General features: G+C 40.4%; 1 protein-coding gene across 5 annotated transcripts in view; it reads right to left on the reverse strand.

Moving 5' to 3' along the window:
- Window positions 1-462: 462 nt before the first annotated feature.
- The window catches only part of Ncoa7 (nuclear receptor coactivator 7), a 149,448-nt gene continuing 124,767 nt past the window's right edge, over window positions 463-25,143 (reverse strand). For 4 of the 5 annotated variants that reach the window (XM_052751286.1, XM_052751285.1, XM_052751288.1 and 1 more), the window contains exons 11-16: window positions 17,412-17,559; window positions 10,762-10,896; window positions 9,214-9,366; window positions 3,324-3,419; window positions 2,847-2,920; window positions 463-2,533 (exon numbers count right to left, since the gene is read on the reverse strand). In XM_052751286.1, coding sequence (XP_052607246.1) covers window positions 2,398-2,533; window positions 2,847-2,920; window positions 3,324-3,419; window positions 9,214-9,366; window positions 10,762-10,896; window positions 17,412-17,559 — 742 coding nt within the window. In that variant the 3' untranslated portion in view covers window positions 463-2,397. Of the gene's footprint in view, window positions 2,534-2,846; window positions 2,921-3,323; window positions 3,420-9,213; window positions 9,367-10,761; window positions 10,897-12,071; window positions 13,761-17,411; window positions 17,560-25,143 lie in introns of those variants that run through there. The other variant, XM_052751289.1, reaches the window with a different exon arrangement.

The following is a 25,143-nucleotide window of genomic DNA, read 5'->3' on the forward strand; positions in this document are numbered from 1 at the left end:
CCTCTAGAAGAGCAGTCAGTGCTCTTTACTGCTGAGCCATCTCTCCAGCGCCCCCCTTTTTTTTACTATTTTTAAGTGCACGTTTGTGAGGGTGAGACTGTGAGTGTACGTGTATACATGCACACACATGACTGCAATTGCCTGTGGAGGAATATAACTTTCCTGGAACTCGAGTTATAGGCAGTTGTGAAGTGCCTGACATGGATGCTGGGAAATGACTCAAGTCATCAGCAAGAGCAAGAAGCTCTGTTAAACACAGAGCCAAAATACCACGGAGTATTTTGAATTTAAGTATGTATACTGTTTTAATCCTAATGCCATTGCATACTCAAAAGACTATGAGATAGTCTTACAGGGATGGATATAAAAAAATAGTGACACATTTTGTTACCTCATGTTTCTGAGGTAGCACTGTATCCAGTAAATGACAGATGAATGAATCTTTAGGAAAGAAATTCACACTGAATGCATAAATTCCTTTATTGAAAATATTGGAATAGCACTGTATTACATGTAGTTGATATCCATAATGAAGGATCACACATTCCTGTTCAGACAATACTGTTTTAAATAGAGAATACAGCATCTGGATATGCTCTCACGAGTATAGCGTCATGGACTAAACTAGGTAAGAGTGATCTATAGGCAAAATGACCATCTTGTTCATTAACAGCATATGGTTACAAATGGCATAAATGGTGAGCATAATCACCACAAGATATTTCTGGGATCTCACTAACTCATGAGTATGAGCAGACCAAGTTCAAATTGTGTGTTTTAAACCAAGAGTCTTCAATGGGAGAATGCAGGTGAAAAGTGTGTCTGGTCTACAGATTTAAAATTTTATAGCATTCATTAAACTAGCACGGAATGGCAGTGAATATAACAATTGATGACCTGACAGAGGCCACTGGGTGTTTTCTTTTCTTACAAGGAGTCTAAAATTGAAGAAAAATTTAAAGAAAATATCCTGAACGTAAACAGATATGTAAACACAGTATGCTAATTTTCCTTTCAATGATGAGTGGGGAAATAATTTGTGATAGACTACTTTTCAGCTTTGGCTATTATTGAAAAAAATTTTCCCATTAGTAGTCTTTGGCTTTCATAAAAGGGTGGCAATCAACAAAGTTAATGATTTTATTTCTTACTGTTTAAAATAAAAGATGTCTTACGATGTGAGTGTACTACTTTAAAATGAGTTTCTACTTTAAAAAATAGATTTCTCTTTTTTCTTTCAATTGTGATATAAATGCAATTCTTTACACTGTTTTGTTTTTCCTCCAATAGAATTCCAGAAACCAAGAAAATTGGTCCAACTTGACATTTTCATCTGACATTAAAAATGGAGAAATTAAACACTCCCCTTTAAAACAGAGGGCTACTCATTCATGTAAACACCTGGAAGGAAACTGTATTTAAAAAAAAAACAAAGAGAAAACTAAAAAACTAAGTTACTATTATGAATACACAATTTCATAAGAAGCAAAACATTCTCTTTTCAGAAGTAGGATTTGTTGTATGTCCACGTTGACAAAGGTTCCCATTTTGATAGACACCAACTTACAGCTATGAGAGATACCATGTTCTGCTTCACACAAATGCTTAGGGTATCAAAGTGTACTTTAAAAACTAAATGAAAAGCTCGTCTATAATAGTCAGATCAATGAACATTGGTAATGAGCTTTGGAAAATGCATGTATAGAGAGATACATAGTCTTAAAACATTAAGACTATCTCACCCTCAATAATCAGGGCAAAAAAAAAATGAGTATCCAACTACATAAATCAAAAGAGACTTGTTCCCAAATATAAGCACAAAAGGTACACATTTCTTTATTTCAGGATTTGACACATTAAAAGAAAAAAAATGTCAACATATTTCAGACAATATACTAGAAACAATAAATAAAAACAGCTTAAAAAATCAGATATTCCCTTTAAGTGCTATGTCCTTTCAATTTTTCTAAATCAGATTCAGCTTTCCATGGCAAACAATAACTATACATTTGGTAAATTATGTTGATAAATACACAAGGCAGGTATATATTTCCACAGTATCTTTGTTTTTCACAGTTACCAAAAATAAAAATTGCATTCAACTCATACATCTATAAACACTCTGATTTCTCACGGCGTGGGTCGGAAAGCGGTGGGAGCACAAAGTCTTTTAACAATTTGGACTTCAGATTTCTGTCTTCAGAAAGATGTCTTCAGCATCTGCCCTCTGCGGGTACCTTTCAGAATCTTTCTGCGTTGTTATCATGCTCTGGGATGACGGCAGAAAGTAAGCCTTGCTGTGAGATGAGGCAGGCAGGGCTAGGGCTCGTCTTCTTCCAGTGAGAGGGCTAGTCTAACCCAGTCTTTTTGATATCATATTTTAAGGCAGCCTAAATGTCACTCAAATGTCCATACCTCTAGGTCCTGAACTATGAAGTCTTCTTTTTTGGAGAGAATATCATTATTAAAAGTGCTGCAAGAGTTGCTGCGCCCATGGTATAAGTCGGCATCTAGCCACAGACCGAACCGTCCCCTGGAACAAGGTTAAAGAAGAAAGGAACTTCAGTGACACCCCATACATGGCATGCTTTCTGTCTTCCTTTGCCAGGTTTTCTTTCCTTTAGGCCACAACAGACAGAACTCTAAACTGCTCACCAAACAAAAGCAAGCTCCATAGACAGGTCTCTCTGAAAGGACAGACAGTGTAAGTCTCTATGGCACCTTCATAAATCATTTATTCTTTGATTCTCAGTGTCCTATGTGAGTGCACTGCCCTAATTAATCTAAGCAAATAGACTAGCTGGGTCAAAACAGAACCTCCCACGAGAAAATAACAAGAATCTTACCCTCCACCACCAAGTTCTAAAGAACTTATGTCTCCGTTGATAAAATAGGAGTTTTCTCCACTCCACTTAAAGACCTAGGGGCAGAAACACAAAACAGCAACAGACATTTCAATTTGGAGAATCAGCAGAGAAGGCCTCTTGACTAGTCGTGTTGTGTATAAGGGGAACACACCTTTGACTAAGGAAGGGCTCGGCAGAATGGTCGCGGTGAGGTCATCAGTGATTACAAAATAGTAAAGACCATTCCACAATGTGTGGGCTCTGGCCTTCAGTCTCCTTCTGCATCTCAGACTCAGAAACTCCTAAGGCTGGGTCTCTGAGTAGTCTGCGTGCTACAGTCATGGGGAACTAACTCAGTAAAGAATGTAGTAGGTGAGATTACAGGGCCGATGTTTATCCCAGTGTCTGGGCACCCCACCCGCCCTGACTGCTGACCACACAACACTGGTCATTCAGGGATTTCAACCATCCAGGTACCTTGAAATTAGGGCTAAAGGTGTAGAGAAAAGTTTCGCCTGTGCCGTAATAGTGGTCACTGAACTTGAAGGGATGAGTTGCATATGCCCCAAATATCTATTAAAAGAAAACAGAAGAGTTAATCATCTTCAAAACTAAACTCCCATAGAGAGACTCTCTGAAATATTTTTGACACACTATTGTTCTAAGCTCTTATAACTCTTTCAACAAAGGTTATTACTAAATTAGAACTCTTAAGTGGGAATAAAAAAAAAAGCATCAAACAAAGCCAACTACCACAATATCTCCAGCTCTAACTGGAACCCATGTGGCCAGGGTTTCCTGGTACATGGAAAATCCATCAAAGAACTCAGAGAATGCATTTATTAAAGGCCAACAATCCAGCTGTTAAGAGGCCGCTGAAGTCAAACATGGAGAAAAACAAAAAGATGTGTATTATGTATGGAAATAAGTGCTTGGCAGGACACAATCACAGCTCTAGAATGATGTAGTTTTGTGTTGACTTTTTTTTTTTTTTTTTTTTTTTTTTTTTTTTAGGCAGGGTCTTATAATACTGGATAGGCAAGCTTGGAGTTCACCATGTAGCTAGGTTGGCCACTAGCATTCAACAAAATATTCTTGCTCTAGCAGCTTGGGCTTATAGGTGTGAGCCATCATGTCTGGCTTTCTTATGTGTTTATATGCGATATCAAGGCTGGACATTTCTCCAAAGAAAATGAACTTTCCTTGCTTTCAGTTTTCAATAACGAGTGATGAAAATGCTTAAATATGACAGATCAATATACTTAGTTTGAAGTGACTTTTAACAACAACAACAACAAAAAACACCTCTTGACTTGAAATGTGATGTGTTTACATCAATGGTTCTTCTATCTCTTATTGGGAGTTAAGAGAGTCATGTTACCGAATACGGTCAGGCACTGCCTCAGCTTTCTGTCTGTCCCCACCCTAATCAGTACATATGTGTGAGAGTTAGGAGAGGTAGGCATATGTATATAGAAAATGTCACTCAGCACTTTATGGATCTTCCACTCCAGAGCCTACTTGAAAAACATTGCTTTAATAGAGGTTATTTGAAAATGTCTCAGATTTTTTCAAAACCAATACTTGAATTAGTTCAAAATCACTGTATGTTCTCTTCTTCACTAGTTCTATTTAAAATACTAAACATTAGAGATTTCTAGTTCTAAACAAAGATTTTATACTTACTACCCCCAAATTTTCTCTACAACTGCTAAAAACAAAGAAAAATAAAATATGTTTTCTAATAAAATATAAACATTATTTTCTTTTTTCTTAAGGAACTAGGGTACAATAGAGAGGCATTTATTATTTTTTTTGAAGCATGATCTTAAAATATGACATGAAAGTAATAGGTGGAAATGGGCTCCTTTCAGACAATTAGCAGGAAATGCTATCCATACTCTCAGGCCCTCGATGAAATTCTAAATAATATTTTTCAGCTAAAAGTTTTTCAGTGATTATGAAAATCTACTTAAGGATGAGGGATTGAGTCATACCAGGGCTATGTATCGGGTATGTTGCTCAGAACTATGTAAACAAATACCTATGCTCTTTGTTCTATTCGTTTATTTAGTGGAAAAAGTACATAAAACAATTTGTATATGATGATATTTGTACATAATGAAAATGCAATACAGTTAGCAATAACAGAAAAAAAGAATCCATAAAACTAAAGAAAATTGGAAAGGATATAGTGAAGGTTAATATAATAAAACCTGTGAATATCTAATTGTTCTTTTCTCTAAGGATTGACCTTAGGGTCTCACTCATGGTAGGAAAGGACCCTGCCACTGAGCAAAAGCCCTGGCCCTACCACGGAACCTTTTTTTCCCTCTTTATTTTGAGATAGGGTTTCATCTGCCCCAGGAGTAGCTGCGGTTGCAAACCTGTAACACAGGCCTGCCTCTCACCTCCATTAGCAGCTTGCTTTGGATTTGTAGTCTAGATGGGCACATTATACATAACAACAGTATCATAAATAGTGGGATGGTGAAATATTGCAAAAATTTCTCTGCCTCACTAATGCTGTTTGCATAAGCCACACTCTATTAATTGCTGAAGATCTGATAATCTAACAATTCCATGTGTTACAAACTACCGGATAGTTTGGTTTGACTGCAAAGGGGCAGAGATCCTGTCCTCAGTGAGTCTGGGAAGTTATCCCAACTCTAAGAAGATTCTGCTTAGCTCCCTTCCAAATTCTTCCCGGTAAGCTAAAGACTCAACAGCATAGCTCATTGTCTTCGTGGAGAACCCAACTCCTCTCAATTGTTTAGAGCCAAAAATGTAATCACTGTTGGGAATACCCTTGGCCTTGAACTTCCCTATACTCATCTAAAGACATGCCCCAGCTCCCTAAGGGGGGGTGTCAGGGCTCCATGTCCTATGGCCAGCCTCTCCTCTTGGAACAAGTCCCTAAGCCACTGAACTGAAGCGTCGGCTACACATCTGTCTGCTTTTCTCAGAAAAACAACTTTGCTCTGTGAGCCAAGCGCAGGTCTGGCCTTGGCTTGTCTCAAGGTGCGTCTAGTGCTGGAGCAAGAACAATGGAGCATCTGGTACCCACAACCTGCCATCTCTGTGATGAAGCACCAACCCAGTGGAAGGAAGGGCTGGGTGGAAGAAAAGGGCCTTTTGCCTCTAGGCCATACCTATCTGCATTTTATCTCTGGGACACTGAACTTGGGAGGGGCATAAGACGTGCTGGGCACCTGCCCCTGGAAGGGACAGATGACTAGCAGCTGAGAGAAGAGGGAGCCCATCTCCTGGGATACACAGGCCAAGAGTAAAACTACACGTTTGAGCTGGGGTTGTTGGAAGGATGGGAAGCTGGTTGGGTCTCACGTGCCAAAGAATTTCATTGTTATTACTGAGATTTATTAGATTTTCTTGAACAAATATTTCTTCATTTGCTGCATGCCTTTAGGACAATTTCCAGAGACTTTAAAGGGTTGTTGTTTTTACGGTTCCCACCAGTCATGGCTCTTTCACTGATTCTGCACAGCATCTCACTCTCATTCTGCATGTATAATATTGGCTTCTAATAGCTCTGTCATATTCTCATAGACAGCCAAGTCACCCCATTTCTGAGGGTGGAGGAGAAGCTGGAATGTGCAGAGCTAGTATCCTCACTAGCTCAAGCATCTCTAGGGCCCAGGAGAGGCAAGATGTTACTCCAGTGGTTCTCAACCTGTGGGTCATGACCCCCCACAGGGGTTACATATCAGATATTTCCATTATGATTCACAACAGTAGCAAAATTACAGTTATGAAGTAGCAACAAAATAATTTTATGGTGGGAGGTCACCACAACATGAGGAACTGCATTTAAAGGAAGCAGCATTAGGAAGGGTTGAGAACCACTGCTCTACTCTGACAAAGGCTAGGCTTCATTCTCAGGCCTCTGTGACATCACCACTGGCTGGAAGTGTGGTGAAACTGTGCCTCCCTGATACCTTCTCAGTGGGGCCCTCTTATTATTCTAGCTTGATATCACTGTTAAACAGATAGGAAACTAATGTGTATTTTTCAACCGATTTATGTGTCTTAGTCATACTTTATCTTAGACATAGCATCTAATTTTTGAAACATCTCATAACTTGCTGTGCAACTTCACTTTAAACACTCTGTGGTATTTCATCTTAATTGTACCCATTATTCAGCTTAGATCATTATTAAATAGGAGTTATCAACTATGATCTAATAATAGTAAAAATAATAAGAGTTCCTTTCCTTTCCATAATTCTTTTTTTTTTTTTTTTTTTTTTAATTTTTCGAGACAGGGTTTCTCTGTGCAGCTTTGCGTCTTTCCTGGAACTTGCTTTGTAGACCAGGCTGGACTTGAACTCACAGAGATCTGCCTGCCTCTGCCTCCCAAGTGCTGGGATTAAAGGTGTGTGCCACCACTGCCCAGCCTCCATAATTCTTATTATTGCAATAAAGTCATAAAGACTGTGTTTTTATTAACCTCATCAGGAATATATATATATATATATAATATGCATATATATATATATATATATACATGTATATATATATAAATTTTTTTTTTTTGACAGAGTCTCATTGTGTTGCCCTGGCTGGCCTAGAACTCACTTTGTAAACCAGGCTGGCCTGGAATTCAAAGAGATTCAATTGCCTCTGCCTCTTAAGTGCTGGGATTAGATATAGGCCATATGGTTATATATATTTCTCTTAAAAAGTGTTCCGGTTATGTACCTCATTCAGGAAGTAAGGTTGACAGGACAGAGAGTTGTGCTTCACAGTTAAGATCCTCTGTGAGCAACACAGGTTGAGAAATACCAGTCTGAAAACTTCCCAAACCCCAAATTTTCTGACTGCCAACAAGATACCATAAATAGAAAACTCTGCACTGAGAACCTGTTTAATGAGCAAAAGTTTTTTTGTTTTTTTTTTTTTGTTTGTTTGTTTTTTTGTTTTTTCGAGACAGGGTTTCTCTGTGTAGCTTTGCGCCTTTCCTGGAACTCACTTGGTAGCTCAAGCTGGCCTCGAACTCACAGAGATCCGCCTGGCTCTGCCTCCCGAGTGCTGGGATTAAAGGCGTGCGCCACCACCGCCCGGCTGAGCAAAAGTTTTATGAAAACTCTCTTTCTCTCTCTCTCTCTTTCTCTCTGTATATGTGTGTGTGTGTGTGTGTGTGTGTGTGTGTGTGTGTGTGTGTGTGTGTCTGTTTGTGTGTGTGTTATTGTGAAACAATTGTGATCTCATCTCCAAAATATCTTCTTATACACATACAAATATTCCATGACTCCCCAAATCCAAATTTCAAAACAATTTTATCCCAAGAAGCTTGGATGAAAAATATCCAACCTGAGTTATCCTGTACATAACAGGTGCTGATTAGACATAACCTGACTAGACAAATTAATTAATGATTTTGCAATGTAACAGACCGATTGAACAGCAAATAAAAACAGTCCTGCACTATTCCATGCACAAGGTAAGCTGATTTGAAGGAGGAGGCAAAGGTATAAAACGGATGAGGCACTACCTAGCTGGAACACTTCATGGAAAGGGCACCCACCACATAGTTGAGTGTACTATCAGGAAAGGATTTCTCATGGCTGCTGAACCACTGGACCCCAGAGCCAGCACACAGATGCTTGACTATCTCCCACTCAGGAGGCAACAGCAATGGGCACTACTAAGACCCTTGGGAAAAGTCTTTGCAAGTGTATACTCGATGGTCCATAACTTCCAGCTTTAATTGCTGTAGGTTATTGTTTTCTACTCCATGGTCAGCACAGGGAGAAGATTCCTTAGGACGCAATCACTCCATTTTCTTTAGATTAGGATTTCAAAATACATCAGCCAAGAAAAACAAGAAGAGACAGACATAAAGCAAGAATGTCAAAACCCATTTAGCCTGAGCATGGGAGTTGCTATACTAGTCTCTCTACTGTTGGGTATTGCTTTCATTTTATTTTTTCCCCGAGACAGAATTTCTCTTTTGTAGTCCTGGCTGTCCCTAGAACTCTCTCTGTAGACCAGGCTGGCCTCGAACTAACAAAGATCCTCCTGCCCCTGCCTCCTAAGTGCTGGGAATAAAGGTGTGTGCCACCACTGCCTGACCTGTTGGGTATCTTAATATTTATCACTGAAACACCTTTTCAGGTGGGGGATATAGTTCAGTTAGCAGAGTTTGTCTGGCGTGCATGTGGCCCTGGGCTTGATCCCTAGCACCATATAACCAATTGTAGTAGCACACACTAATAATCTTAGCACTCAGGACGCAGGGGTAGGAGGATCAGAAGAGAAAAGGTACCCTAGGTTACATAGCCTGAGCTACATGCGACACTATTTCCAAAACAAAACACATGTTCTCTGTGAAAGGAACGGGCCTCACCTGGTTATCCATGTCTTTGATGACCAGCAGAACAGGACTATCTAGAGATGCTGATTTCCTATAGAGGGTTTTCAAGCTTGTTCCATGCTCTAATGTGCTGTAAGCCAGTCTCCATGGATAGCCTTGTACCCTGGCTGGAAGGCGTCGGGCCAGCTGCCAGTTCAAGGAAGGAAATACAAAGAGACATCTTAACCACTCATCAGTCATGAACCTGTGCATTAAATAAGTGCCTGTGGCTCAAACTAAAGAATCATGTACTCAGTTTGACCTGTTTTGCTCTGGCAAAAACATTTGCTACCACTGGCCAAGAAAGAGAAGGGAAATCTGGACACTGTTTCCCTTGGCCAGGAGGCTGCCCAGGAGATGCTGCCCTCATTCACAGCCCGACTCTGGGCTTCTATGTCATCATGCAGTCCTGTGTTTCTCACTGATAAGATACATACTTGGAGAAACATCTTCTTAGGCAGATTTGTAGTAATTTGAATGTCCCAGGAACGTCTTACACAAACCAGCTGAGCTATGTTACTGGGTGATTATGTGGTACATCACGGAGCAAAGTGTCCCTATTAGTGCATGACTGTACCTTTGAAGACTCCCAAGATCAAGTTGGCCAAAGGGGTATTTAACTAGACATATTCTTTCCTTTATAATTCAATCTGGCTTTTATCATTTTATATTTTTCTAGCTGTTTTAAGTTTGTATAGGTTTAAAGCTGATACAGTGTCCTGGAGACCAAGGAAAAGTGTTTTTCATGAGAGTGCAGAGGGACTTTCTCTACCTTGTTCCTGTATCTTTCATCTATATTTAGCTTAAGCTTAGCTGCCATAAATACTAATAAAGATTATCTCTCCAAGAAACGTTATCAATGCAGTTATGAAATGCAATGTATTCGAGCATTGGAAGTCAGCCTCAGTGGCAGCATAAAGCCCACCTCTATAGCTGTCTCCCCAAGTCTCTGGGCTGCCCTGGTTTGAGTCTTTAAGATTTTGAAAATTCAACTTCCTAAGCTAACTGGTGGAAAAAGTAAGAGATTCCATATTCAGTGTACTAAGCACATAATATTTCACAAAATTCAAGTAGCAGACTTTTTAGCAAAGACAAAGCACACACAGATAAGTCTACAGAAAAGAAGTCTTTCCTTGGAGGCAGGTGGTGTGTTCATCACAAAACAAGAAAGTTCATGTGCTTTATTATTATTTTTTAAAATAAGCCTAATAAATTAAAGCCACATTAGCTACACTAGCTAGGATAAAGTTGGATCCTTTTTAGGTGCATTAGGACTACGGGAGATCTCTTCCATTTTTTATGTTAAGAAATGGCCTTCTCTTTGGGTTTGGAAGGAGGAGGTTGAGATCTTGTCAGCTCTCTACATTCCCAGGAAGGTTGTGCAGAAGGCTGCTGTGACTTTTCCTAAGTGGAGAAGGGATACTGGTTACGGCCAGGCTCTGTGCCTCCACTTGGTCACCTGGCTGTTTCACTGGTGGCCATGGGCAAGGGACACTTTTTGAGACCTGGAAGACCCCAGTGCTCAGTCTGTGGGGAACCCACCTGCTCAATGTGCATGTTCTCCAGGAGCGCGCTGTGGGGTTGCAAGATGGGCAGTCCCTCTTCCTCCTCCTCCTCTTCTTCCTCATAGTAGCTGCAAGTGCTCTTCCTGCGTTTTGCCTCTTCAACAGTGATAATCTGAAGCGACAAAAACAACCCAGTGTAGAAGACGAGATGTGCTTTCCCCCCAAACCACCCCAGCACACAGCTGACTGGAAAGATAGAATGTTGGGTATCAGGAGGCAAACAGAAAAGGGCTTTGGGGGAAATGACTAATTTTCAAATGCAGAACAAATGCAGAATTTGAACCACGACAGCTGAGCATTTAGTATGCATGATTAAAGTCCCAAGCTTTTCAGCTTTTCTCTTGCTGTTGCTTGCTCAGAACCGTACAACTCCACACACAATATACAACCAGGAAAACACGTAAGTCAGGCTCTTTTAGCCTGTATGTACAAAGGAAATAATCAGAGATCCTTCACAAAGTCTATAAATAGGGAGTTTGGAGCGATAAAGATAGTTTTTAATCAGGCTTCCTGGTTGTGTACATAGCAACCAAGACTGATAGAAATAATGAATAATAACAGCCACCAGAGGCAAAGGGGAGACACGGGGAGCTTTACTCTAAATTACAACGAGGTTATGGTTTATTCTACACAATTCACAATGATCAAACATCTCCCTTCTGAATTGGAAGACATTATATCACACACATCTATTATTGAAATACAGTTGGGTTTATGAACTACCAAAGTCCTCACCTTAAAAACAACACTTTGTCCCTCTTAACTTCTCAGTAAATCACTGCATGATTTTTGAAACACTTCAGAAGTAGCTAGCTAGTTCTCTAAAACGCCCGGGTACAGTAGTAGTGACAGCTGTTATTACAGAGGAAAGGCATCTAATTTACATTTAGTGAAAGTTGTCAGATAACACATTGTTTGGCTTTCAAAATGCACAACGACACGCACAAACTGTTCATCTTCTGAGCCCGATTTTGGGTAGGAAAATACACTCATGAATTTTCCTATCTTCTGATGGAGAAGTTAGAGAAACGCTTTCCAAGACTCACAAATCTAACGTTTTAAGTGTATTAAACAAAACACTTCATTCTGTTTCTGTTTTCAAACTCTACAAATTATTAACAGTACACAATGAGGCTATGGAATGAAAAAAGCCAAGGACGGATTTTGGATTTCAGAAAGAGGGGGCAGTAACCTCCACAGCAGATAAAAGAATGCGCCCCAGGATTTCAGAACACATGGCAGGGACAGAGCACCTAGCTTCCAGACACCGGACACATTCCCACCTACCTTCACAAAAGGCTCTTGGTCAGGCCTGGCACAATAGAAAATCTGAATGTCCAGGGGCAGTCTTCTGCCTCTCATTTTGCTGGGAGAGAAGATTGTGGCCACTCGAGAGAGGAACAGGTCTTTCTCTGGCTGCCTGCACACCGGCCACGGACTGCCAGGCTGAGCTACACTGTTTCTCAGTATCTAGCTTCCTGCACGATTGAGTTTCTGTTTCCCTCAGGAGGGGGTTCAACGTTTCTACAGGAACACACCCAAATTAGGATTTAGAGCAGGCACACTTCCTGTCAGGCAGAGCGGGAGTATGTAAAATGACACTTTCACCTTTGAAACCCACGTCCCAACAGTACAATAAAACCCCATTGTTCCAGGGTTGTTGGGTTTTTTTTCCCTGTCTTCCCGAACAAACTCTTCATCCTTATGCCCTCTGGGTAGGGAACTAAACTGTGCTCACCCTGCCTCTTCAGAGTTTTCTTTCAGCTCCTTCTTTAAGGCTAAACCTCCATTTTAAACGTGGTGTCGGTTCCCAGCATCAGTTTGAATCTTAAAAACAAAAGGAGCCTTTAACAGAGGTAGGTAAGCTCAGGTCTACGTTACTTTTAGAGTCTGTTGGCAAGGAACACTTGGAAGGGGCAGGGGGCACATCTGATTTACAGGAGGCTGTGAATGATGCCGTCTGACATACAGTTTGACAAACCAGGTAGCAATGTACAGTTTACCGTTTCCCACTGTAGACTTAGTGACTGATAAACCTCCTGGGGTCCTCCTTTGTTCCTCAGATCCGATGGCAGGCTTGGAAAGAAATGCTGATCTGCATCAGATCAGTTTTCACCTGTCTTTCTGTTACTCCTCCCCACTGCCGGTGACTTTCAGTCCCAGGGGCTGCTGAAGGCTCAGGGTCCTGGGGTAGGTTATAAATTGCACTCTGGCAGATGGCGGACACTACAGGTCAGCCAAGACCGACCCTCCATGCAGACATCTAACAATCTAGGGCAGAACCACTTGGATTTTCTGTGCCCAGGAGAAGCAACTTTTTCAGTGCCTGGCATTTCATGATAGATCACATTAATTAGGTGCTTCCTGGATGCTGGAGAGTGCCAACATTTATTAGGCGCTTCCTCATTCTAGGGAGTGCCAGGTGCTTTGCCAGGCACAGGGACACAAAGCAGTCCATAGTGTCTATGGATGACTGACAGAAGGGGAAATATAAACAAACAGACGCCATCACATGCAATAAAGAAGCTGAAAGCTCTTGAGGCTCAAAGGAGGTTGGGGACACGTGGTGTGCCTTGAGAAGACTTATTCACAAGGGAGAGGGTGGTTGCATCTGTGAGCAGGGTGGGGTCTGGAGAGATATGCCAGGTGCAGGGTGAAGCAAGAACACTGACATGGGCTCTAGGTTCATGATGGCTGAAGGACAAACAATAGCCAATGAAGAGATGAGAGAGGCGGGGAAGATCGCGAGAAATAAAGCACTTTATGTCTTGAAGGGGTTTTGTCACATAGGAGAAGAGTTCTAAAATCTAGCTGTTTTTCCTATTCATTTTGGAGCTTTAAAAATACAGATTCTGGCCGGGTGGTGGTGGTGCATGCCTTTAATCCCAGCACTCGGGAGGCAGAGCCAGGAGGATCTCTTGAGTTCGAGGCCAGCCTGGGCTACAGAGTGAGATCCAGGACAGGCACCAAAACTACATGGAGAAAACCCTGTCTTGAAAAGCCAAAACAAAAACAAAAATAAAAACAAAACAAAAACAATCCTCCCCCCCAAAAAAACCCCAAACAGATTCTAACATTCTTAGAGACTTACTAAAACAAAGTTTTCAGATTCAACTTTTAAAAAGTTCAGATTCAACTTTTAAAAAAATTTGGAAGTCTTGAGATATGGCTCTGTGTCTAAGAGCATTTCCTGTGAAAGCATTGGCAATGAATTCAGATCCCAGCACCTGTAAAAGGCCAGGCATGGCCACTTGAAGGCCTGTCACCCCAGCACTTTGGAGGGTAGAAACAGGAGGATTTCATGTTCAGTAAGCTCAGTGTTCAATGAGAGACCCCCATCTCAAAGGAATAAGGTAGACAATGAAACATAGCATCCTCCTCTGACCTCCTCAAGCATGCACAAAGGCATGCACACCAGCAGACACTTGTTGGCATATATCATACCTCACTCTCCCCCCAACCCCCACAGAGACAATTCCCTTCCCTGAAATCCCCAAGTGGCTGTTCCAGTGATGGGCAAGGTGGCTAACAATTACTATAGGCCATGGGGTGGAGGAATGGGGGCATGGTACTGACAGCTTCAAACCTGAGAGTGTAGGAATACACTTGTGCTTTGAAATGGCCAGTTAGATAGACAATACATACAATATACACCTAAGACCTTTGAATATGATGAAGGAAATCTCAGAAATCACAATAGGGATGAGAAAAATTGTTACCAGAAATACTACCTATCATATATATATATATATATATATATATATATATATATATATATATAAATCAACTACATGACTACCTATATATTAAAAAGAAATCTAGAAAAACAAACAAAAGCCACAAACAAAATTAAAAGACAAACAGGAGCAACAAAATAACTTTACGGTTGGGGATCATCACACTATGAGGAACTGTATTAAAGGATTGCAGCATTAGGAAGGTTGAGATCTGCTGCTCTAGGGAAATGGGTTGTAAAAAAATGAGAAGAAGAAAGAAAGTCACAAGTGGCTGCTAACTTGTGCATAAGTATGCTCATTTTGGGCTCAGCAATAGTCAAGTAAATAAAAATTAAACTATAGGATAGCATTACTCACTTTACAATTTAACAAGCATGTTAAGGAAAAAGAAAAAAAGGAATAATATTGACAATCCTTCCTGCCGGCAGAGACACAGTGGGAAATCCTTCACACTGCTGGCAAGTTCAATTGGTGACACACAAAACTCAGGAGCATTAGAAATCTACTGTCCTTATACCTCATAATTTCACATCTGGGAAATTAAATAATTAAGATAGATCTTCTTATTCTTGTGGTATTTTTGTGAAATGATTGAAACAACTAATGATTCAAGTGGGAAACTTAAAATAAATTATGATAGACATAAAAATACTAGGAACTAGCTGGAGGATGGTGATGCATGGTTGTATCTGTAATTACAGCACTTGAGAGCCTGAAGCAGAAAATGTTGAGTTTGAGGCCAGGCTGAATTAGAGTGAGCTCTAGGCCTGCCTAGACCTATCTAAAACAACAAACAAACATACAAAGGCAACCATTAAAACTGAGGGTCTCAAAAACTTAAAACAATTCTTACATTATGTCAGGTGGGAAAAGTCATATACAAATTACATAGAACATAATCTTTTTGTTGAATGCAAAGGAGGACCCATCCCCCTCAACAGCTACAAAGCCCCCAAACAAAAGAGAAAGTAAAGTCCAAAGAAATGTATGGAAGTAATAAGTATAATTGGACTTTTTTTTTTTTTTAACTTTCTGCACTCTACTTTTCAAGTCTTTACAATAGGCATGCATTGCATTTATAAAACAAAGACATGAGGCGTATCTGAAGATCTTGAATATAGGTGATGACAGACAGGTAGGTGGGTTGAGACTGGAGTCCAAATGAGGTGCGGAAATCCTGACTGGATAAGGAGGGATTGGTTGGGAAAGTGGTGGATGGCCCTGCAGCATTTAAAAACAGAGTTAATGGGATTCTGATGGGAGGAGAGCTGCCTAGTCAAGATGATGAAAGAGAAGGATCTAGTTTTACATCTGGGGTTGTGGCTTGGACACCACTAAGATATAAATGCGGGAGCAGGAACGAGAATTTTGGAGGACAATGAGTTATTCTGGATATGCTGAAGATTAAAAGCCTGTTATCCTATGGGAGTCCACAATTCTCCTTCACAACCATGAAGCTGAGATGGGGTGTTTTTCTCATACACAGACACGTGCACACACACACACACACACACACACACAAAGGAGATTAAAGGAGATGAGATGTTTCTTCCTAAATTTTTTTCCTTAAAAAGCCAAGGTAGCCGGGCGGTGGTGGCGCACGCCTTTAATCCCAGCACTCGGGAGGCAGAGCCAGGCGGATCTCTGTGAGTTCGAGGCCAGCCTGGACTACCAAGTGAGTTCCAGGAAAGGCGCAAAGCTACACAGAGAAACCCTGTCTCGAAAAACCAAAAAAAAAAAAAAAAAAAAAAAAAAAAAAAAAAAAAAGCCAAGGCAACACCATATCCTGGTGAAAGATAAGAAACCAGGCAGGAAGTGGAAAGTCTTTAAAGACACATTAGATAGATAGCTGCGGCTGATAAAACAGAAGTCGGCCTTAGAGAGGAAAAGAGCCTTTTCCCATTGAGCCAGAAATTATGAATGTAATAATTGATACTTTAAAAATGCAGGAGAGGGAGTATCACAAAGTAAATCTGTCCGATTCTTCCTTCATAAAGTGAAAGGCAGACCAAACTCTGGGATGCATGGATGCTGAAGTGGGCAAGGAAGCTTAGAAAGAATGGTGAGAGGTTTGAAAAGGTAAAGATTTCTGGTTATGAGTGAGGGAGGACCCAGATGGACTCAAAATCATCCATACATCTTGGTACCATTCTCCTTGGTTTATGGCTTTTGCTTTGTTTTGTCCTCTGAGATGAGCCCAAGCTATGCTGCCTAGGTTGACCCCAAACTCTTGGACTCGAGTGACCCTTCAGTCTTTGCCTGTGGAGTAGTAGGACACCAGTATGTGCTACCATGCCTGGTTTTGGTTGTTAGGTTTTCTGTGCTAATGCCTGACCACCTAGGAGGAGAGCAAGTATGAGGGTGCCCCCCCCCTCAGGAATATAACAGTCTAGATGGGTATGATGGATGGAAGAACCACTAAATAATTTATGTGCTTTGATAAGTGATAGTGGGGGTGTCCCTGAATTCATTCACCATTTAACTAATATAGGAGGACAGAAATGCTTTGAGGGGTCCAAGATAGGTACAGATTAGGATGGAGTCAAAGGACCAGACTCCAGAGAGATCCATGAAGTCAAAAAAGATCTATCTTATCCATCTTTATACTACCGCCCCCCCCCCAAGAGGTACTTGATACATGATGGTCTAATTGGATAAAGGGAACTCAGGGTTGGCAAACTGTAACTGCCAGTCAAATCAAGCTGGCCATCCATTTTTATATGGCACAGGAGACAAAGTTTCAAAATGTATTTTTAAGTGGCTAGAAAAATTAAAAAAAGAATAGCATTAGCTACCTATTCATAGCTGTTGGACTTTGAACGCAAGACCATTTTGTCTGTGTTTGGCATTTTAGGGGTCACGACAGCCTATTCCCTACTCAGGTGTTTACCTCCCAGCTCTTGGTGGTCGGCTCACTGAAGAAATTGTCAATCATGTTCAGTTCTTCTTTCTCCACCACCACAAAGCCTTGTTCCTTGGCGTCTTTCCCATAGACATCCGGAGACCATTGAACAAAGAAAGTGTACAAGTGGTCCACCCTGGAAAACATGTTCATGATCCACGTTAATGCCAAGTCCACGCTCCTGGCAGGCATCAAGAGCGCCTTGAGTACCTGCAACAGCCCTTTTCCTGCTTGGCAAACTGTTTCACTGAGTAGGAAATTCCCCCACTGTCAAGGTTGTCTTTGTGAGTGGCTTCAGAAATCAAAATCAGAAAATAAGAATCCACAAAGCAAAAGCCTGCCAGCACCAACCACGACTGAAACTGCCTCGCTCTGAAAGATCAAGAGATGGGAACAGAAAATGGAAAACCCCAATAACATGTTACACCAAATGTTTCCTCTTCGCTGACTTTCACTTATGGGATACACGCTCATTGATTTAAAAAAAAAAAATTGTTGACCTGAGGCTTTAGCCAGGAACAAAGGCAAACTATAGTCCAAAGAGTCTTTCTATAGAGCAAGATACATTATAGACAATTTTTATAGAACACTTCTGACAACTAGAACAAGTAGTTATCTGGAGCAAAACTATTTTACCATGGGAAAGAGACTTATCGTCTGTGGCACAGGCATGTCCCTTGCTTCTGGTTTCTATTTAGGACACAAATTTCTGAAGCAGATCTCCGGCAACGATCAACAAAGAAATGGCTAGCTGCTGAGCAGAGGATGGAGGCTCGCAGTGCCACAACCTCCAGTATCCACTCTGCGTGGACCAGTCACCAACACCAGGCCCTTTATCTGTATTCATGATAGCAGGGGAAGGGGCAATAGGAAGGAGGATGAATGCTTCTTAAAATCCCTTATCATTACACAACAATTCCAATTTGAGGCGATCATTTGGAAGAATGTCAATTTATCATTACTTTTTAAGGAGCTTTGATTGTTTCAAAATACTTTCACAAGATGGATAAGAGTAAAACAAATACAATCCCCACCTCAGTTCTGATCAAACTGCTTTAGGCTCCCACCACCTCCCTATCTGCTCTTGTCCAAATGTTTGCTTGGGTAGTACAAAGTTTCCTTTGTAATGGGAGCCAAGACATAACTGCATTTATGTAACGTTATATAATAACGCATTTACTGCATTACTAGTCTTTGTACGCATCTTTAATGACTACATTGAACAAAAATTAATGAGCCGCACCAACCTGCATTTCTACATTGTCGGGATGCTAGCTTATGGATTTCTTTCATTATATAAATAATGTGAGGAATCCTGCAGTCTATATCTTGTACCATCTTTTAAGTTATTTTCTCAAGATTAAGCCCAAGGGCAGGTTTTTACAGCTCCAGATTGATCCTGCCAAGTTGATTTCGAAAGGCTGACACTGGCATTTTGGTTTCTGAGATTCCCACTGCTTTATCCTCTTTTTTTAAAAAAAATGAGCTTATATGGGCTACAAAGATGGCTCAGTGGATACAGGAGCCTGCCACCAAACCTGATTAAAACGAGTTCAATCCCCAGGACACACATGATAGAAGGGAACGAATCTTCTCCGGGGCCTCTGCACTATGACTCCTACCTGTTCCCAAGGCATATGTGCCACCTCGCAACACACAACACTAATACATAACTTACCAAGTTTTAAATGAGATTGCAATGTTTAAACTTCATCCTGCTCAACGTGCATTTCTTTAAGGTTGAACATGTTTCAGTGTTTTCTTCCTGGTGGGAACCATTCTTTTAAGACTTGGTTATTTGTAATTTGTGGTATGAATTTTTTTTCTTTAGAACTTTTGGGAGCCTTTATGTCAGTGGTTCTCAACCCTCCTAATGCTGCGACCCTTTAACACAGTTCCTGATATTGTGGTGACCCCCTGACCATAAAATTATTTTCATTGCTACTTCATAACTGTAATTTGGCTACTGTTATGAATCACAACGTAAATATCTATGTTTTCTAGTGGTCTTAGGTGAGCCTTGTGAAAGGGTCACTTGACCCCCAGGTTGTATTTATATTACACTGCTTTATGTAATATAAATACCAACTACCATCAACTGTGTTTCTAAGCTGCTTCGTCCCTTCTCACAGCAATTGTGTCTTTCTCCTAAAACTAGTACAGCCAGTGGGTATCTATGTGTGTTCACATACATATATAAGTTTATTTACCCATATTTATTTTTATTTTATGTGTATGAGTATTTTGATTGTAATATATGTTGATGTACCAGGTATATGTAGTGCCCATAGAAGCCAGAAAAGAGCGTTGGATCCTCTGATACTATTGTTACAGACAGTGGCTAGTGGTCATGTGGGAACTGGGAACTGAACCTGCATTGCTGAGCCATCTCTCCAGCCCCAGTTTTTTATATAGTTTAAAAATGTATTCCTGTTAGATTTCTCCTTCAAAAACAGAAAGCTGTCACTCAAGATGAGGTCATGAAGTATGTCTGTGCCTGGGTATTCTGCAATGCTAATATTGCCATTAAAACAAATATGGATATTGATATATTCTCCCGTTCAAGGGTGCAGTGGTTACACTATTGTTTGACTTGGTCACCACATGCAGGTTTGGGTCAAACACTACCCTCCATTTGCTATGTAGGTAATAGTTTATAGATGTGGTTCGTGTTTAAACCATCAACTCTAGTAAAGGCGATTGCTCCAGAATGTGGATGGGCCTAAGTTGAAGTTCTTAAGACAAGGGTGAGGTACCCCAAGGGAAGAAGGAATTCTACCATTTCACTGCTTTAGACTTGTTTGTACATCAACTCTTCTCTGGGGCTTCAGCCTCCTGGCTTGTCCTGAAAGTTTCAGGCTTGCCAGTCAAAGTAAAACCTAAGCCAAGCCTTTAAGAAAAAAAAAATCCATGTATCTATGATATACATTCCATTTATTTTCTTCTAGAGAAATACAAAAGCTACTTTGAAAAGCTACAAAGTCAGTGCCTGAAATGCTTCCCGCCAAGGAAGAGAATGGGTGGGACAAAGATACTGTCTATCATACATCTTTATCTGAATTTGGGAATAGGTAATAAATTTTTTTTAGTATTCAAATACAAAAATATATACTTAAAGCTGGGTATGGTGGCACTGCCTTTAATTCCAGCTTTTGAAAGAAAGAGGCAGGTAGATTTCTGTAAGTTTTAGGCAAGCCTGGTCTACAAAGCAAGTTTCAGGACAGCCAGAGTTACATGGTAAGACTCCATCTAAAAATAAAAACCAAAACCAACTAAACAAATAAAAAGTACCACTTAAAATGATAATAAGAAATTTACCAACATCTATTTTATTGATCTTAACCATTCTGATGGGTGCAAGATGAAATCTCTAAGCACTTTTGATTTGCATTTCCCTGATGACTAAGGATGTTGAATTTTTTCCTCTCTTTTTTTCTTTTAGGTGTTTCAACACAGGGTTTCTCCGCTTATTCCTAGTTGTCCTGGAATCACTCTGTAGACTAGGCTGGCCTTGAACTCACAGAAATCCACCTGCCTCTGCCTCCCAAGTGCTGGGATTAAAGGCATGCACTACCACCACCTGGATTTTTCAAAAGTGTTTCTTGGCTATTTTGAGATTCCTCTGTTGAGAATTGTTAATATCTGTACTCCATTTTTAAATTGGGTTGTTTTCATGAAACTTAAGTGTTCTGAGTTCTTTACATATTGTGGCTATTACTCCTCTATTAGATGTGTAGTTTATAAAAAACAAAACAAAACAAAACCCCCAAACAAAACTCTTTTCCCATGCTGTAGGCTGCCACACTGTCCAATTGACAGCGTCCTTTGCTGTACAGAAGCGTTGCGGTTTCAGGAGGTCCCATTTATTAATTGTTGATCTTAGTGTCTGCGTTACTGGTGTTCTGCTCAGGGAGTTGTCTCCTGTGCCAATGCATTCGAAGTTATTTCCCACTTCGTCTTCTGCTAGTTTCAGTGTATCTGGTTTAATGTTGAGGTCTTTGATCCATTTGGAGTGGAGTTTTGGGCAGGGTTTATAAATACGACTCACTTTGCCTTCTTCTACGTGCAGCCAGCCTATTTGACCAGCACCATTTATGGAAGGTGCTGTCTTTTTCCAATATGTATTTCTGCTTCTTTCTCAAAAATTAAGTGTCCGTGTGTGTGGATTTATGTCTGGGTCTTCAATTGGATTCCAGTGGTGAATATATCTGTTTTTGTGCCAATATCATGCTTTCTAAAAAAAAAAAAAAATTACTATAACTCTAAAGTACAATTTGAGATCAGGAATGGTAATACCTCCAGCAGTTCTTTTTATCATTCAGACTGTTTCAGTTATAGCTACACTGTTTTTTTTTTTTTTTTTTGTGTGTGTGTGTGTGTGTGTGTTTCCATGTGAAGTGAAAAATTGTTCATTCAAGTTCTGTGAAGAATTTTGTTGGAATGTTGATGGGATTTCAGTGAATCTGTAGATTGCTTTTGATAGGATGGTCATTTTTACTCTATGAATCCTACTGATCCATGAGCATCGGAGAGCTTCCCATCTTCTCATATCTTCTTCAATTTCCTTCTTCAACACCTGAAAGTTTTTGTAACACAGGTCTTTCCGTTGCTCAGAGTTACCCCAAGATATTTTATTTTATTTGAAGTTATTGTAAAGAGTGCTGTTTTCCTGATTTCTTTCTCAGTCCCTTTGTCATTTATATATAGGAAATCTACTAATCTTTGTGAATTAATTTTATAACCAGCTACTTCTCCGAGAGTGTTTGTGAAATGTAGAAGTTTTCTGGTGAAAGTTTTGGGTTCACTTATGTATACTATCATATCATCTACAAATAAAGATACTTGGACTTCTCTCCTTCCTATCTCTATCCCCTTCACTTCCTTCAGTTGTCTTATTGATCTAGCTAAGACTGCAAGTTCTATATTGAATAGGTATGGAGAGTGGACAGTCTTGTTTTGATCCTGATTTTGGTGGAAATGTTTTGAGTTTCTCTCCATTTAAGTTGATGTTGGCTATGGGCTTACTGTAAACTGACTGTATTGTGCTGAGGTATGTCCTTGTATCCCTAATCTCTTCAGGACATTTTTTCATAAGAGGGTGTTGGATTTTGTCAAAGGTCTTTTATGCATCTAGTAAGATGATCATGTGGTTTTTTAACTTTCAGTTTGTTTATATGGTGGACTCCATTTATTCATTTATATATGTTGAACTATCACATTTCTGGTATAAAGCCTACCTGATACGCTGGATGATCTTTTTGAAGTATTCTTGGATTTGATTTGGTAGTATTTTATAGAGAATTTTTGTGTCTATTTCACAATAGAAATGAGTCTATAGCTGGGTGGTGGTGGCACACGCCTTTAATCCTAGCACTTGGGAGGCAGAGGCAGGTGGATCTTTGTGAGTTCCAGGCCAGCCTGGTCTACAGAGCGAGATCCAGGAAAGGCGCAAAGCTACACAGAAAAACCCTGTCTTGAAAAAAAAAAGAAAGAAAAGAAAAGATAAAGAAATGAGTCTATAATTCCCTATCTTTGTTGTGTCTTTATGTGGTTTGGGTATGAGACCAGGGAAACTATGGTCTCATAAAAAGAACTGGACAAATGTTTCTTCTGTTTCTATTGTGTGGAAAAATTGGTATTATCTCTTTGTTGAAACTGGTAGAATTCAGCACTAAAACCATCTGGTCCTGGGCATTTTTGGTTGGTAGACTTTTAATGACAGCTTCCATTTCACTAGGGGTTATAGGTCTGTTTAAATTGCTCATCTGATTTTGATTAAATCAACTTTGGTATGTGGTATGTATTGAGAAAATTATCCATTTCTTTTAGATTTTCCAATTTGGTGGCACATAATTTATAAAGTATACCTCTATGATTCTCTGGATTTCCTCAGTGTATGTTGCTATGTCCCCCCTTATGCCTCTAAGTTTGTTGATTTGGGTATTCCCCCTCTCCTCTTTTCCTTAGTTTGGCTAAGGGTTTGTCAATATTGTTGATTTTCTCAAAGAACCAACTCTTGGTTTCATTCTTTGTTTCTTCTGAGTTGGGTAAAATATTCCATAAATATGTTAGGTCTATTTGGTTTATAATGACAGTTCACTCCAGTTCTTCTCTGATTAGTTTTTGTTTAGATGACCTGTCTATTGGCGAGAGTGGGGTGTTGAAGTCTCCTACTATGAGTGTGTGAGGGTCAGTATGTGATTTAAGCTGTAGTAGTGTTTCTTTTTGACCTTGTGTTTGGTGCATAGATGCTGCAATGTCCTTTTGGTGGATTTTTCCTTTGGTGAGTATGTAGTGTCCTTCTCTATCTCTTCTGATTAATTTTGATTTAAAGTCTGTTTTGTTAGATATTAAAATGGCTACAGCAGCTTGCTTCTTGAATTCATTTTCTTGAAATATCTTTTTCCATCCTATTACCTGGAAGTGATGTCTATCCTTGATGTTGAGGTGTGTTTCTTTGATTCAGTAGAAGGATAGATCTTTTTTCACATCTATTCTGTTAGTTTGTGTCTTTTTTTAAAACTCTCTTTAACTTTTATTGATTCTTTGCAGATTTCACATCATACATCCCAATCTCACTTATCTCCCTGTTCCCTCGCATCTACCCTCTGTTCTTGCAACCTCTCCCAAAACAAATTTAAAAGAAAAACCAAAAACCAAACCAAACAAACAAAACAGAGCAAAACAAAAAAGAAAAAAAAAAAGAAGGAAGAATCTCATTGTGGAAGCTGTAGTGTGGCTTGTTGAGGCACATAGTTTACCCTTTAGTCCATTCATCACATGCTCATTGCTATGAGTCTTTGGTCTGGCTCAAGGCCACTGGTTTCTGCTACACTATCGATAATAGGCTCTCACTGGGGCTCCTCTTGGATATTCTGTATGTAGTGTCCTTCTCTATCTCTTCTGATTAATTTTGATTTGAAGTCTGTTTTGTTAGATATTAAAATGGCTATAGCAGCTTGCTTCAACAGGTAAACTATGTGCCTCAACAGGCCACATTACAGCTTCCACGATGAAATTCTTCCTTCTTCTTCTTTTTTTCCTTTTTTGTTTTGCTTTGTTTTCTTTGTTTGGTTTGATTTTGTTGTCCTGTGTCGTGGAGACCCTACAGTTTTGAATCTGTAGGTGTGTCCCCTTCACATGCTCCAACAGTTCATAGATGAAGCGAATGTTGGGATGGGCTAACTCATACCACTGGTTCGGGCTTGGATGGTAGCTGGGTTGGTCAGCTCACCAGCTTTCCCTCATTGTCACTACCCCACTACCTGGGCGATCTCCAGCACTGCCTTGGCTAGCTCACCCAATGCAGCCTACAGCAAGGAGCAGGGCCAGTTCTCCTGCTCTTGGGTCCTCAAAACCAGCTTACCCACAGTCACACAACCAGGGAGAGCTCTACTGTTTTGCCCAGGTGGGATGTAGGCCCCCTCTCTCACAGTTGCTGTAGGGAGCTTATGGGGGGGGGGGTCAGCTCTCCTGCTCTCATGCCCTCAGGACTGGATCAGCTGCCCTCACCCCCAACAAGGTCAGCTGTAGTGTGATGCCGAGGCGGGGTGTGGAGTCAGCTCTCCCGTGTGCTACAGCTGGTGAGGAGCAGGGCCAGTTCTCTCACTCCTTTGACTCAGGGGCCAATTCTCTCACCTGCTGCAGGTAGCAATGGGTAGGGTGGGGGGGTATCTTTCCTTCACCCATGAGTCTATGTCTTTTTTATTGGTTAAATGAA

This window comes from Peromyscus californicus, unplaced genomic scaffold (assembly GCF_007827085.1).
Source record: "Peromyscus californicus insignis strain IS unplaced genomic scaffold, ASM782708v3 Scaffold_22__1_contigs__length_63687245, whole genome shotgun sequence".
NCBI lineage: Eukaryota > Metazoa > Chordata > Mammalia > Rodentia > Cricetidae > Peromyscus > Peromyscus californicus.